The sequence below is a fragment of the Notolepis coatsorum genome (genome assembly GCF_963971535.1).
Source record: "Notolepis coatsorum genome assembly, chromosome: 10".
In the NCBI taxonomy this organism is placed as follows: Eukaryota; Metazoa; Chordata; class Actinopteri; order Aulopiformes; family Paralepididae; genus Notolepis; species Notolepis coatsorum.
Genome location: NC_140174.1, coordinates 49789080 through 49804245, shown reverse-complemented (window position 1 = coordinate 49804245; position 15166 = coordinate 49789080). Strand labels below are relative to the sequence as shown.

The 15166-nt window shown below is 46.9% G+C and overlaps 1 protein-coding gene across 1 annotated transcript in view; it reads right to left on the bottom strand.

Annotated features, from left to right (window-relative positions):
* glp2r (glucagon-like peptide 2 receptor) overlaps positions 1 to 14846 on the bottom strand; it is a gene marked incomplete at both ends in the record, with an annotated part of 120507 nt that extends 105661 nt beyond the window's left edge. Inside the window, one exon of the mRNA XM_084323036.1 lies at positions 14777 to 14846. Coding sequence (XP_084179162.1) covers positions 14777 to 14846 — 70 coding nt within the window. The remainder of the gene's footprint in view (positions 1 to 14776) is intronic.
* Positions 14847 to 15166: the final 320 nt, after the last annotated feature.

The window sequence follows — 15166 nt, the reverse complement described above, 5'->3', positions numbered from 1 at the left end:
AACAAACAACACACTGCAGCACCCACTCTCCACACTTTAGATCACACAAACACACTTTATATTTATTGATAAAGGATTTGCACTACAACTCGTACACCTACTGTAAATTGTACCTAAATTGCACCTCATCCCATTTCTGCCTTGCACTATATAGTATTGTATATTAGTACACTGCATAGTATTGTATATTATATGGTAACTCAGTTACGTCTATTCTGCATCGAACATTGTACATATGTCTATACTGAACACTGTGACCTAATTTTTTTTACTTCTAATTTACATACTATGTTATTTTATTTCATACTTATCTTGTCTTGCACAATCTCTGGAGCGTAACAGTAAGAAGCATTTTGTATAAAAGTATTCTGTACTTCTGTATGACAACTATTAAAGAAACTTGAACTTGAACTTGAAACTTGAAACTCATTATGTGTGAATAATCACTCTCTCCTAAAGCTAGAAATCAAAGAGAACCCTCAAATTTGTGATGTCACTGTGATGCAATATCAGGGTCCGCTTCATAGCAAGTGAATGGGGTGCTAACTTTGTGGTGCTATAAAATGTGATGTCAAATTCTCACATCCTCAATAATTTATATTCTAGTTGTTCTAACGGGTCTGAACCCAGAGCTCTTGGGTGTAATTAATGATCTCTGGAGTAGCCCCAGATTTGACATCCAAATGACATCACATATTAAAGAGTTCTCTCTTTGATTTCTGGATTTGGGAGAGATTGGCGCCCTATTCACAAATATTGATTGAACCGTGCAAGGGCACAAGAATAACACATGTGTATCCCCCCTAAAAATGGGCGGCATTCCCCTTTAAAGTGTAAGAAAGACATGCCTATTCCTGGCGGTCTCAGCAATGGTGTGGTGGAATGGGCCAGCAGAGAGGAGACATTGGACTTATAAAGGTTAAATCAACAGTGTTGATCAATCAGCCTTGAAGAGGGTCATCATGACACACATTTCCTGCATCACTCTGGTCTGAATCACTCTACAGAGAGTCTACACCACACAGGACAAATGAACACAACGCTTTGTGAGAAAAACAAAGTGTATTGGTTTTTGTTTTTCTCATCGCCCCCTCCTGATGTCGTAGAACAATCGACCTTTCGCAAACTCCGCTCTCTTTTCCTGATCCTCCAATCACGACTGTTGCTTTGTCCGACAGTTGTGATGGGAGGATCGAGAAAAGAGGGTGGGGTTTGAGACCAATTCAAACTGAATATGACTGGAAGTAGATGGAAGACTAGGAAGATGGAAGAATGACAATATTATTTATTTGAAATGTAATGTGTAAAATACTTTGGTGATAGATTATCATGATGATGGGACAAATGATGCACTGCAAAGATGAGAAGAATGACATGAAGCAAACAGAATATAATGTGCATACACACACATACATACAGTACCGTACACACGCACGCACGCACGCACGCACGCACACACGCACGCACGCACGCACGCGCACGCACGCACGCACGCACGCACACACACACACACACACACACACACACACACACACACACACACACACACACACACACACACACACACACACACACACACACACACACACACACACACACACACACACACACACACACACACAGGAGGATTGGAAAGAATGAATGAACTGCTGGGCACTTATTATAAGCCACTTTGAGACTTTTTCTGTAAGTTCTCTTACAAATATTGGTAGGGTGGTTTTTTTGGGCTCTCTCCACTATACCTGTCTAATAAAGTGAAAAGGCCTTAAAGGAAAACTCCAACATTTTGGGAAATTAGCTTATTTGGCATCTACCCTGGAGTTAGACAAGAAGATACATACCCTTTTTCTTCTCTGTGCATGCAGTAGGAGTAGGAAGACACGCACCGTTAGCCTAGCTTAGCATCAGTCACTGGAAGTGGGTTCCTCAATTAGCCTAGTTCCAAACGTCTTCTTACTCCTACTGGGGGAGTGAAGTACGCTCGTGCTGTGACTATGACAGTAAGTGTGACTGGCCTACATTATATTCATTGAGATGGCCAGTCAAGGGTCCAAATTGTGACGATTGTCTAAATAAAAGGCCAACTTCACTGATATCACTGCCTTCACTGATATCATTACTTGGCCAGTTCATTATATGCAACTTTCATTTGCATTCATTAATTAATTTTTTTATAAGAATTTTTGTTGGCCAGTTGGTTTTGCTCAACCTTGCTAGAGTTAAAAAGAAGACATTTTGTTTACAGTATTATATATATAAATATATATACATTCATCAAGTGGCCTACAGTAGCCAAGTCGCTTCTCTTGGGCTTGTTTCCTTAGACCCGGTTGCTTGTTTCTCTGGCAAGATTTTCAACTTGGCTCGTAGAGAGAAAAAAAATCCCTTTCTAATTGCGCCCTGTGTCCTGAGGCAGGACATTACAGGGCATCCATTACAGCAGGTTAACAAGGTTGTGACCCTGGACTCAACCCTGTAATCTCTTTCAACAGGTTAAAACGTCCACATGCCCTTAGGCTCGGTTGAGACATGTGCTTCATCGTCCTCATGTCCCCTCCCTCCCTCCCTCCCTCCATTTTCTCTTTCATTTCAAGTGTCTGAAAAGCACAATTCTCTCCACCTTCTCTACGATTCAAATCTCATTTCTTTCACAACAGCGCGGGTTACCATGGATACAGGCCTGTTGGAGATGGAGAGAGAGATTATCTCTAGTGCATGATGAACACAGACGGGGGGGGCGCGAGTGGGGGGGGGGGGGGGGGGGGGGGGTCTGTTGGCCCCTGTGTCGAGTGATTTATCAACCATTTAACATTTTCCCAAACACACACTGAGCACCGCAGTCTAAACACGAGGAAAATGCTCCTAAATAACCTCACATGGTCACATTCATGAGAGAATACTTTTTTCATTATACATTTTGATCATCTTTTATCCATACCGGTATAAGATAACAGTGTGAAAGGATTCAGCGTTGAGTTGATGAAGTGTGTAATGATTACATGTGGTTCAAAATCTGACCTGAAGGCAAGTGCTAATAATAGTTTATTATCCCTATTTGCACGTGTTTATACTCATCCCAACAGTTTGTCCTGAGGAGAGAGGTCACGTGAAGTTGATTTAGTTAATGTTGTTTATGTTGACAAAAGATAAGGACTTAACTAAATGTTTTAGTGAAGAGAGTAACGTCTTCTTCCCACTTCCATTCCCCCTGAATCTGCCAAAGAACGTGTTCTGATCACGTGACAAAGCTTATTTTGCACATGCATTTAGTTTGACAGTTATTGAGAGTTAATGAGTTTGAATATCTCCTCCCTTGATGTCATCAGAGGACACTGAACACACTGTGTTGTGTTAATTACAGCTCAATGAAATGATGTAGATGAAGAGAGATGTTTTTTCATCCCTTGATAGAATATAGCATCTTTCACAAGTATATTGCATCATCCTGGAGACATTTTATGAATGCTTGTGTAGTGTGTTTAACATTCTGAAGGTGTAATCCAAATTCCCCAATGGTACATACTAGCTGTCAAGCAGTAGCACCTTATTCAACCAAAATAATCATCAAATTATCATGGAAATACCACAAAGCCCCACATAATCCTATTTTTGATTTAACCGTTTTTCTGTTTATTTTTTAAAATGTCCCTGTAGAATGTCTTATTTTCTCTCTGTTAGCTTGCTTTCAAGCTTTCAGTCAGAGATTGATTGGCTCCAGCCTGCAGATAACGATCAGATAATTAATATTTCAAGAGTTTATCTACTCCTCTGACAGCTTTGTATACACACGCCACAGAGCTGGGCGATTTTCGCAGAAATTCTAAATCAAAGCCTTTCCTGGGGAAAGCTCTGTGTGTGTCTGTGTTTGTGTGTGCTTGCGTGTGTGTGCGTGTACGTGCGTGTGTGTGCTGTCGTGTCAGTGTGTGCGTTTGTGTATGTGCTGTTGCATCAGTTTGTGTGTGCGCATGTTATCGCGCGTGCATGCATGCTTGCATGTGTGTGTGTGTGTGTGTGTGTGTGTGTGCTGTAGCGTCACATGATGTTACATTCCATTTTGTTCGTCCTTTAAGCCGAGGCGAGACATCAAAACAACACTCATAGAGGAGGGTGAGCAGGACGCAAAGAAGCACAGCTGGGAGCCGATCAAACAAACACTTCCTTTATGTACAGTACGGTGGTACTGAGTCATTCAGTGCCAACGTCAGAGTCCTTGTTGTCTCTCTGGTCTTCATAATGGTCTGCATTTATATATAGCATAGAGCGCTGTATAGTACCGTCTGTCTCATTAATGCGGCATCTCACAGATTAGCTGAATCCGATTGTTCTGTCGTGATGTGATCATTGGACATAACATTTAACATTTAGTCATTTAGCTGACGATTTGATCCAAAGCGACTTATAAGTTCTGTACAACAAGTCAGCAGGAAAGGTACAAGTCTGGCAGCTAAGTAACATTGTTCATCAAACAGTGTTGAACTTGGGTGCTACAGTCTTGAGTGCATAGTAGTATAGACAGTTTAGCATAGTCTGTATTAATATAGGCAAGGTAGATTACTTACTACCTAGCTTTAGGATAGTTTTCACTAGATTTAGAATTCAAATGAGCCTGACATGGTTTGAAACATAGATATATATAAAGACTAGATGACTCACCCACACTGCTGGCCAACGGAGACCGACATTGCCACATGGCGGCCATCTTGCTACAGGTAGCACGCCCACTCATAATATAAATGTCTATAGTGCATGTACTATTGAATTATATAGTGCATGTACCATAGCTTGCTCAATTTTCAACCGTTTGGTTTGTTAAAGACGTACTTAAAATTCTTCCAAGCTATTGGTGAGTGATCTGCACAAACAAAAATACTCTTAACTCGCTGAAATCTTGATGGATTTATAAACGGTTTGGTTTATTACAAACGTTATTAACGTGGCTATGATTCGCCACTGACGTGTTTGCCCAATCCGTGACGAGCTGTGTCTTTGCCCATTTCCACGTCAAACAGCCTGCAAACTACCTGGCGTTCTATCGCCATCCTCTAAGACAAACTCTAACATTAACCAACTTCGAAAGAGTGCCTAAGCTTAACCGTCGAAAGAACTTGCCGTCACGCTCTAAGACAAACTCTAACCTTAACCGACTTCGAAGAGTGCCTAAGCTTAACCAGTGTAGAAACAGGCGTCGGCCAATCAGAGAGCGTCTCCGAGAAATGCGGCTTGGTTTGGTAATCACGCCGCCTTGCGCCATCTAGTATTTATATATACTGTATATCTATGGTTTGAAAGATACTGGCGGACTGGGGTACATCACCCACATCTGTTCTTGACTCAACTCTAAATTTCTCATGGTCTGAACTTTGACATTTGGGATGATGTCAGTACACAACTCAACAAAATATATAACAGAGGTTTAGTAATTTTTAGACATTGTAATGGAAATGCTACATATTATATATTTAACTGCAGACACTATTTTCCTCAACAGTTTTCAGCTTTAATAGAACAAACTTGAGGAAAGATGAATAAATGAGAAAATAATGTCTTGGAGGCCGTTCATTAGAGATCTAGCGCCAAAGCGCTTCACAATTTGTTCCTCACATTTTACCTATTCACTCACACATTCACATACCGATGGCAGAGGCAACCATGCAAGGTGACAACCTGCACATCGGGAGCAATTAGGGGTTAAGTGTCTTGCTCAAGGACACTTCGACAATCAAACCGGGAACCTCCGGATTACCAGACGACTGCTCTACCTCCTGAGCTACTGTCGCACTAATCATCAAACTAGCTCTAACATCTGGTTTAGCTTATGCATGTGTTTCAATGCAAAAGTAGGATAAATCCAACTGTATGCAAACAAAATGTTATATCTCATGACAGCCCAACGCTGAAGGGTGTGACATTACAGGAGCAGAATGGAGCAGGTAAGGAGGAGTGAACAGTTGAACTCTGTTGGAGGGCTGCTGTCCATGGTGCTGAACATGCTGGGCATTGTACTGTACATAAGCCTTGTCATGATATAACATTTTCTGCACAAGCCAGGAACTGAAATCGTTTCCATTGTTTGAATATGTAATTTGTACCTATTTGTAATAAGTACACATTGTACATAAGACCGACGCTATCGCCATGAAGACTAGGTAATATATGTACCTATTTGTAAAATGTACACATTGTACATAATACTGACGCTATCGATGTGAAGCCACGTACAGTGAGATGACATACAGTGTGAGTGACCCAACTAAAAAAAGGACCCCAGTCATATTGGACAGTCGGTCAAATTGGATAGACACAGAAACAACTTGAGGAAAGTTGAATAAATGAGGAAACAGTGTCTGAGGTTCATTAGAGGTCTAGAGAGGGTTATGTACAATCAAACAAACTAGCTATATAACATCTGTTATATTTCGTATAGCATCGCGTCCCGCTCTGAGCCTTACGAGATACTCTATATCTCCTGTGATACCTAATGTATCTCCCACGAACAAAAAACACATGCACCCCACCTGTATGGGGCCCCGCCCCTTATGGTGGTACCACCCATATAACCATGACTCTGGTCATGAAACACCCTTCCTCTATTTTCGTCCCAGCGTACTGGATGCTTGCACCATACGAGCTAGCGGAATGAAAAGATTAAGGAAGATTAATAATGTTGGAAGCTTACCGGAGGTTGCTGGCCCCTGGCATCTTCGACGCATGTTTTCGGCGACACGACGGGCCTGTGATGTTCCTCGTTTGATGACTGCACATCGAGGTTCAGCTGTACAAGGCTGGCTGTCGGGCCAGCTTGTACTCAGGTAGGCCCTGTGTCTTCAGGCATGGGTATTAGTGTTAGTAATGCTGGTTTGTGTTGTTAACACAACCTTGTTGTGTGTTGGCGCCAGGGGCAAGATGGTTTGGTGAACGTTCTCTGCAGGGAACGGTTTCCAAGCTGTCTTGGGCGTGCTGCTAAAACATCTAAAGCTATGCTAACATGCTATCGCTACTGCCGCATGCTATCACTACTGCTAATTGCTATGCTGTTTTAATGTCTCCGCCGTGAGATGTTGTCACTCTCCCGCCTCTTGCCCGGTTCATCAATGAAGGTCAGTCGGTAGCTGTTGTGGGGTTTTGAGTTCTATTTACCTTTTTCGGGTAAATGGGTTGACAACGGGGTAGGTTGTGGCTAGGTTCTAGCCAGGTATTACCTTGTGTTCCGGCGGGGTTTGTTGAACGGTGTTCCCATCTGGGTTGGCGTCGGGTAGTGGGGCTATGGGTCCAGCCGACATGGTAAACATGTTGCGTGTCTGTGCACAGGCAATTGTTGTCTTGGGTTCCACATTGCCTGGCGTTAGGCTGCAGTAGTGTAAGGGCAGGGCCGCTTGGGAGAAATGTGAGGCCCTGTGCGTTTTTAGACGCGAGGCCCCCCATCTCCTGGGGCGGCCCTGTGTAGGGGGCTATTGTTTCATTTTGTCACTCTGCTATGAGAAGGTCTGTCTTGCTACAAGCTTTCTCTCCTCTCAAACCATTCATACTGACGGTCAATCGGTATACTGGGGGAGTAGTGCGGGGGGGGGGCTTTGTTTACCTTTTTTGGTAAATGGGCTAAACTAGGGCTGGTGTTCTGTTGTGAATATTTTGAATGAAGACGGGTCTGGTCCGTCTCGCCTTAAACTTTGTGTGTATGGGTTTGCTCATTCTACAGTTTTTGTGGTTTAGCTCTTTTATTCATTTAACCTTTTCATGGTCCACACCACAGTGGAGGGTGCTGTTTGCAATCACCACTGGTGCTCCATGTTAACGTCAGTCCTTTGTTTTTGATATATTGAAACAATGCCCCGCCCGGCCGACACCATGGGTCGGCCTGGCGAGTGGCTGGTGGGCTGTTAAGGCTTGTACCGCCACGGTATGGAATTGGCAACGATTAGAACTGTGTTCGAATTGGTGTTTTTTCTATTACAGAAATGGTGTCTGGTGGAGGGGCCTTGAGGGCCGGCCGACGTCGACACATCGCGCACGGTGTTGGTAAACCACTCCGTCGAGGATGTTGACGTTATTAGCTTTGACCCAGCCGCAAGCTATAACCGCTCAGGGTTCCCCTCTCCGCAGGGGATTTTGGTCTTCTGCTGGAGCGCGGGCGGTATTGTCCTAGGCCCTACACCGCCTCACACCGCGCAGCCAGAAGAAGAGAGAGCACGGCCTCGTCAGCGGCGATGACGGGGCCCTCGACAGGCGGCCATGTTTCCCCCGCCAGTGGTGCCCTGGTTGGAGAATCGACAGGGTATCGCGAGGCCGACAGTCTTGGCGGCCGAGGGATCGGCCATTTTGGGTGATTTCGGTGTTGGTAAACCACTCCGTCGTCATTTTGCCGCGAGCAGCCCGCTCCCCGCTCAGTCCGCTTTCTGTTACCCTCAGAAGCGGGGCTCTGGGTGTGTTCCTTTGGCTGCGGGCCGCGGACCTTCTTGAAGCGTATGCGGCCCCATTCTTCGCTTCTCATGGAGACAGGGGCTGACACCCAGTTGATGGCTGAGCCTGGGTCTGTCCGTGAGAATGTTGTGCTGTCAAGCGGCTCCCACACCTTGAACTGTGTTGGTTGAGCCTGGTGTTACGTCTGTCAACTTAAGTGTTGTCAGCAGGGGGGCTCGAAACCTTTTGAGGCACACAGTGCGGGCTTCCCTGGCCTCGCCTTCGCCAGGCCAGGTATCATGTTGGTGCTCCCACTCCTGGAATATTGGCAAGTGGTCGCAGCTCACATGGTTTGGGGTGGTAGTGATATCACTGCAGGGCTACGGTGTGTAGGAACCCATGGGGGCCTTACACCTTGCATGTCCGGCTGCAGAACAACTCCTTCAGCATGTTCTGGAGGGGTGTTCAGTGGGGGGGCTTTTTTGATCGGAAGCCCCCCGTATCAGACAGGCCCTTTTCTGTCGGGGTTCCCCCTTGGGTGCGATTGCCTCGTGGGTGGTGTCAGGGTCAGGTGTTCCGACACGGAACGCGCTCCTCGCACGATTCCAGGGTTGTCTTCGCACAGCGGGGGGGACCGGGCCAACTATCTACAGTTCCTGGCGGACCTGCGCCACGTGACGGCGGGTGCGTTGGGAGTGTCGTCACATATGACTACGGCAGTACCATATGTCGAGGTAGATGGAGAGAATGGTGAGGCGGGGACTTGTGTTTACACAACCCCACCCGTTTTCAGGTTTGGTACAGACCCTGTTGTCGGGGTCTCCAGCAGGGACAGCTCTGGTCGACGAGATCCAATCTCTGTGGACGAAGCAAGCCATCGTCGTGGCGTTCTCCTCCCGGTGTTCTCTGCCCGAGAAGTCGGGAGGGAGGGGTGTAAGACCCAGGCTGGACCTGTCCCATGGGAAGGTTCAGCATTTTTTGGATCGTCTCCTACCTGTTGAACACTGTCAGGTGGGGGTCTGGTTCTCCTCCATAGACCTGTAGGATGCGTATGCGCATCCCCGATCTTCCATCCTAGGGCTTACCTACGCTTCCTTTGCAGGGTTAGCGTATGAGTACCAGAGGCTGCCGTTCGGTTTTCTCTGGCTCCCCGCATCTTCACCAAGTGCGTGGAGGCCGCACTGGGGCCTCTGCGTCATCCGGGGTTACGGAGTGTTCTGCCCTGATGACGTTCTGGTCCTTCGCGGTCAAGGTGGATCGTCAGGTCTCGTACCAGGCAGGTCTCTACCAGCCTGGGGTTGCTGTAGACTGGATGTAGAGTATTCCTCTTCCCAGTCAACGGTTGGAGGGCTATGGGCATCCATCTCAGAGCGTGTTGTCAATACGCTCGGGAGGTTCCGTCCTAGGACGGTTACGGCGCTGTCTCACGTCGCGTTTTCACCGACGCCTCCCTCGCTGGTGACGCGTCGGGCCAACGCAGTAGGGGGCAGCTGGCAAACCATGCTGCCCGGTCTGCGCTACGTTCAATGTGTTGGTGTTGAAAGCGGTCCTTCTGGTCCACAAATGGTGTTGATCAGGACGGACGATACGACGTCAGTGTCGTGTATCGACAGACAGGGAGGAGTACGCTCCCCCTGTCTGCACCAGGCGGCGGGCGGCTGGCTATGGGCGTCCTCCATCTGCGCGGCCTAAGGGCTCCCCACATCCCCGGCAGGGAGAATGTGGGTGCAGGTGTACTGTCGCGGGGCGGCCCTCATCCTGACGGGTGAGGATTGCGTCTGGACATGGCCAGGCAGGTCTGGGACCGATGCCGTGCCGCCAGGGATTCTTCCCCATACATCTGTTAGGTCAGTTGTTGGGACGGGTACGTTGAGGGGCGCAGGTCCTTGATCCTGATGGTGTTACCATCTGGAATGCGCATGCTCCCTCCACTGTCGCGCTTACGCGGGCAGATGACGTATGTTCCAAGTGTGGTGTAAGGCGGGGGGCCAGGACTCAGTCTCCTGCCCCCTGGTTGCTGTCCTTAGTTACCTCCAGTCTCTCCTTGATAGACTGTCGGCTTCGACGGTGAGGGTATATGCAGCAGCTATATCCTCCTATCATGAGGGGTTTGAGGGGATGTCTTGTTCAGCCACCCTCTTGTGAAGCGTTTCCTGCTTGGCGCTCGACGCGTTAAGCCGGTGCAACGCTCCTTGGCTCCGACTTGGGATCTTCAATTGGTCCTCGGTCGGTTGTCCTTGGCCCCGTTTGAGCCGCTCGAGCGGGCGCCGTTGGGACAGCTGTCCTTCAGGACCGCGTTCCTTCTGGCTGTCACTTCCGCTAAACGCGTAGGTGAGCTCTGTGCTCTCTCGGTACGTCCAGAGTGCCTGTCTTTTCGGACCGATTGCGGTGTCACTCTGCGACCTAATCCTGCTTTCGTGCCTAAGAATATCCGGAGTTCCTTCCGCTCCCGGGATATTGTGGTTCAGGCGTTTCGTCCTCCTCCTCACACTGGTGAGTTAGATGCGGGCCTTCACCTGTCATGTCCAGTCCGTGCTTGGGGATTTACCTCAGCCGTACTCAGGATTTCAGGGTTACCGACCAGCTTTTTGTCTGTTACGGTGGGGCTCGTGCTGGTAAGGCACTGTCGGAGCAGCGCCTGTCCCATTGGTTGTGCGAGGGTGTTACCCTCTGCTACACGCTGGCTGGGCAGGATCCCCCTGGGGGCGTCAGGGCGCACTCCACTCGTGGGGTGGCTGCCTCTGCCGCTCTCCTGGGTGGGGCCTCGGTGGAGGCCATCTGTGCTGCAGCTTCATGGTCCTCACCGGGCCCCTTTGTAAGGTTTTACCTCATGGACATGACCGGGGGTTCTGTCTCCCAGGCGGTTCTGGGGTCTGTGGCCTTTCCTGCTTCCCGTCCTTTGGTCGGGTAGCAGGAGTGTATGGGTATGGGCCGCAGTGTGTTGAGTCACACGTGGTTCCGCCTGTACGGTGTGTTCAAGGGGTTCTGGCTCCCTCTTGTTCGCATTCAGGTGGAGTTGACTGCGCCCCCCCTTCGTTAGGAAGGATGGGGTGACAGGGCTCCCCGCACCCCTTGATGTGGGCTTACGGGTCCTCAGGGGGTACATCTGTCGGGTCTCGCGCCCGCTCTTCCCCATTATCTCGTAAGGCTCAGAGCGGGACGCGATGCTATACGAAATATAACGATAGGTTATGTAGATAACCTAGTTATATTAGTATTGGCTAAGCGTCCCGCTCTGCGCGCCCTGAGTTCCCTCTTGAGGGGTCTTTTCCTGGGACGGGTTTTTGGCGAGGAAGGGTGTTTCATGACCAGAGTCATGGTTATATGGGTGGTACCACCATAAGGGGCGGGGCCCCATACAGGTGGGGTGCATGTGTTTTTTGTTCGTGGGAGATACATTAGGTATCACAGGAGATATAGAGTATCTCGTAAGGCTCAGAGCGGGACGCTTAGCCAATACTAATATAACTAGGTTATCTACATAACCTATCGTTTTAGCTTATGTATGTGTTTCAATGCAAAAGAAATAAAAAATATCTAACCCTAACTAACCTCACTGTCATGCACTTGTCCTAATAAACTAACCTACACTGTAACACGCAACACTTTGATGAACATTGTTACTCAGCTGAAAGAGTTGTGCCCTTCCTGATGACTTGTCGTACAGAAATTGTAAGTCGCTTTGGATAAAAGCGTCAACTAAATGACTAAATGTAAATGTAAATGTAAGTAGGATAAATCCAATTGTATGCGACAGCTGAAATGCAACGCGACGCATCGGGAACAGATTCTCTCATTCAAAATGAATTATTTTGTCGGAGGGCAATGCCTTCATCGCAATCAGCATGACCGTCCAGTAAGTATTAGATACAGGCAATAGTTAAAAGTATCAGACAATACAGTCGACGAGAAACGTATGGCTGTATGTCCAGAAAATGTCCATTATCGTGTACAAAAAAAAATTTAAATTCTTCCTGAGCACAGCGTACAGATCAGACCTTTCAGGGCCTTTTACAACAACATCATCATACATGTTCTGTTTTGGATGACAGCTTTACTTTCTGGCAGCCTAACATCTCGCTAGTACAGTATTGTATATACATTTAGTCTGGACATACATTAGTCTGGACATGTGCACACATACACAGTTGGCCGTACAGCTGCTCGCCTTGCTAATGATTAAAGCCCCTCTGCAGCTGCTCCCCCGCCAGGCCAGTGAACCCTGGTGTCTGCCGCTCCGCCGGGGTTCCTGCGCGGGGAGAGCAATGGCGGAGCGTCTGGGAGAAGTTGGTGGCAACACTGGGTGAGAGAGAACAGAAAGCTCTGTCAAAACAGTGGATCGGAGGGGTTTAAAGCCCCCATCGGTGATCCAGACGTAAACAAATGGGGTAGTCCACCAACTGCCACCAAAAAGGAAAGAAACTAAATTGCAATCAAGTTTTTATTGTCTATAGATTGATCCAACTCTTGATACCTGGATCAACACTAGATCACGGGTAAATAAACATGTTTTTTTATAGGCTGAAGAAGGCGTTCAGCCTAAGCTGTGGTCCCTAATAAACTGATCTTCTGCAGATAAAAGTACTCCTGTTGGATAGACATCGTTGGATTATCAATATTGAAATATCCTGGGTAAGGAGACTGTTCCACAAGTTTTATTAAATTGTGGGCTATTTTTTTTAATGGCTGTAAAATTAGTGTTTATGTTGGTAAACATTTGTGAACATTGGAGTAAAATAGACCTACATTCCATTCTTATTTTCCAACAATGTACGTGAATATACCCTGAAAATAATAATATCACTGATTGTGGCTTTAATAACACCTACCACCTCTGGGGAATGTATACACAAGGATTAGCCGTCCAAGCATGTGCTTCCAAAATGCCATGCCAAGTACAGTGTGGTGCATTTGAGATTTGATTATTATCACCTTGCTATGTGGGTGGCTCACGCACCAAGCCACTGTGTTTCTGTTTGAACACTGACACTCTAAAGGCAATTTCAAGCTCCACTGTTACAAAACAAGAAAATCAGATTTTGTTTTTTTACCGACCTCAATAAATCAACCTCATCCATCCATCTACTGTATATTAGGGTTTTCTCAATGGGGGCGGTACCGAATTATTATGGTTTATCGTTGTTTTAATAAAATTATTCCAGGAAATCAAGTTCAGTATCAGGACACCTCTGTGGTAAAGGCCCCCATGTAACTAATATAAAGTAACTAATGTAACTAATATAAATGTAACTAATATAAAGTCCTGTATGAATAATAGCCTATAGGTTCTGGTGACTCCATTTCTCTCAACCACATTGTGCTCAAAACAATTCTGGGTCACTTTACTTACATGGCATATTTATTGGTTGCTATTTCTTATCAACAATGATGCCACATTCACGTTTGAATTTCAAATTCCTATTCCTATTATTTAATGATTGTGTATTATGTGGACAATAATATCTGTTACTTAAAATTATATTATTTCATTATTTACTCAGTGGCTTTGCTATTATTTCTGATGTTGCCTACTCTGTTAGAAGCCTTCATTTGACACAAAACACTGACAGGCCCAACAAACCGAGCCAAATAATAACATTAATGGCATTCATAGATACCCATGATAAACAGAAACGTTTATCTAAGTGTAGCCACCTGAATATGTCTGACTATTATTCAGGGTGTCTAACGCTAATCTTTTGCATTCCCTGTGTTCACGAGGACGTTGTAACCGGTTGACTGCTCTTTGATTCTCCCTACCCCGACATTGACTCTTAACTTGCTGCTCTCTTTGATTCCCTATCCTAAACATTGACGCTTCATTGTGGGACAGGATATAGGTGTCGGCAGGGGCGCTGGTGGCCACGCTGGGCATGGAAGACATCAGGTGAAGAAGAATGGGCTGAAGGCGGGGCTCGGACAGCGGAGAGACCTCTTCAGCGTTTTCCACGGAGGAAGAAGGAAGTCTGGAACGAGAGCTCCAGAGATTCAGCACGCGAGGAATAAACTCAATTACAAAACGGATTATCCTAGAAGTATGCGGTAATTTAGCGTTTGGTTAATGCGCCAGATAAACTCAGTTACACAACGGGTTATCCTAGAAGTATGCGGTAGCTTAGCGTTTGGTTAATGTGCCAGAGACACTGTGAATGAACCAACAGGCGAGCATCGCCGAAGACCAGGTGGTAGATATTGTCCACCTTGCGTTAGCTGTGTATAGGCGTCATAGCAGGGGGGTTCACCACGACCCACAGCTTAGCTTTGTTTAGGTTAGCACCACAGTTTAGTCCGCGTGTCGGCCCACCTCTTCAGCCCAGCAGAGGACGCCACTACACTGCACGCTCCTCCAGCCCCTCCAAGCCGTTCCCCAGCAGCTCACCTGCCCCAGCGTCTACCCCGCCCCGCTGGCTGTTATCGCGGGATCGTGGTGGTGAGAGTAGGCCCGCCATCTTGGATAAGTACAGCGGCGGTCTGAGTGCTGAAACGTTATCGGTAGACAATTCACTGTGTGGCGCAGGCTCTCTAAGGGCGAAGATAAATGGTGCTTTGAACGAACGCTGGCAGCAGTGTATAGGGGCGCCCCAACCATTTCAAGCCGGCTTTAGCTAGGACTTTTATTTGCTAATGTGGGCCCACTGTTAATTTCTTTTGAGTGTAATAATAACATGTGGTTCTTTATAAAATTCCCATTGAACTCCTTTACTATTTACCTTGTGCTCACCTACCGCGAAGCGGAGCAGTAGATAACCCTTAAAGGGAAGAGGTTCTT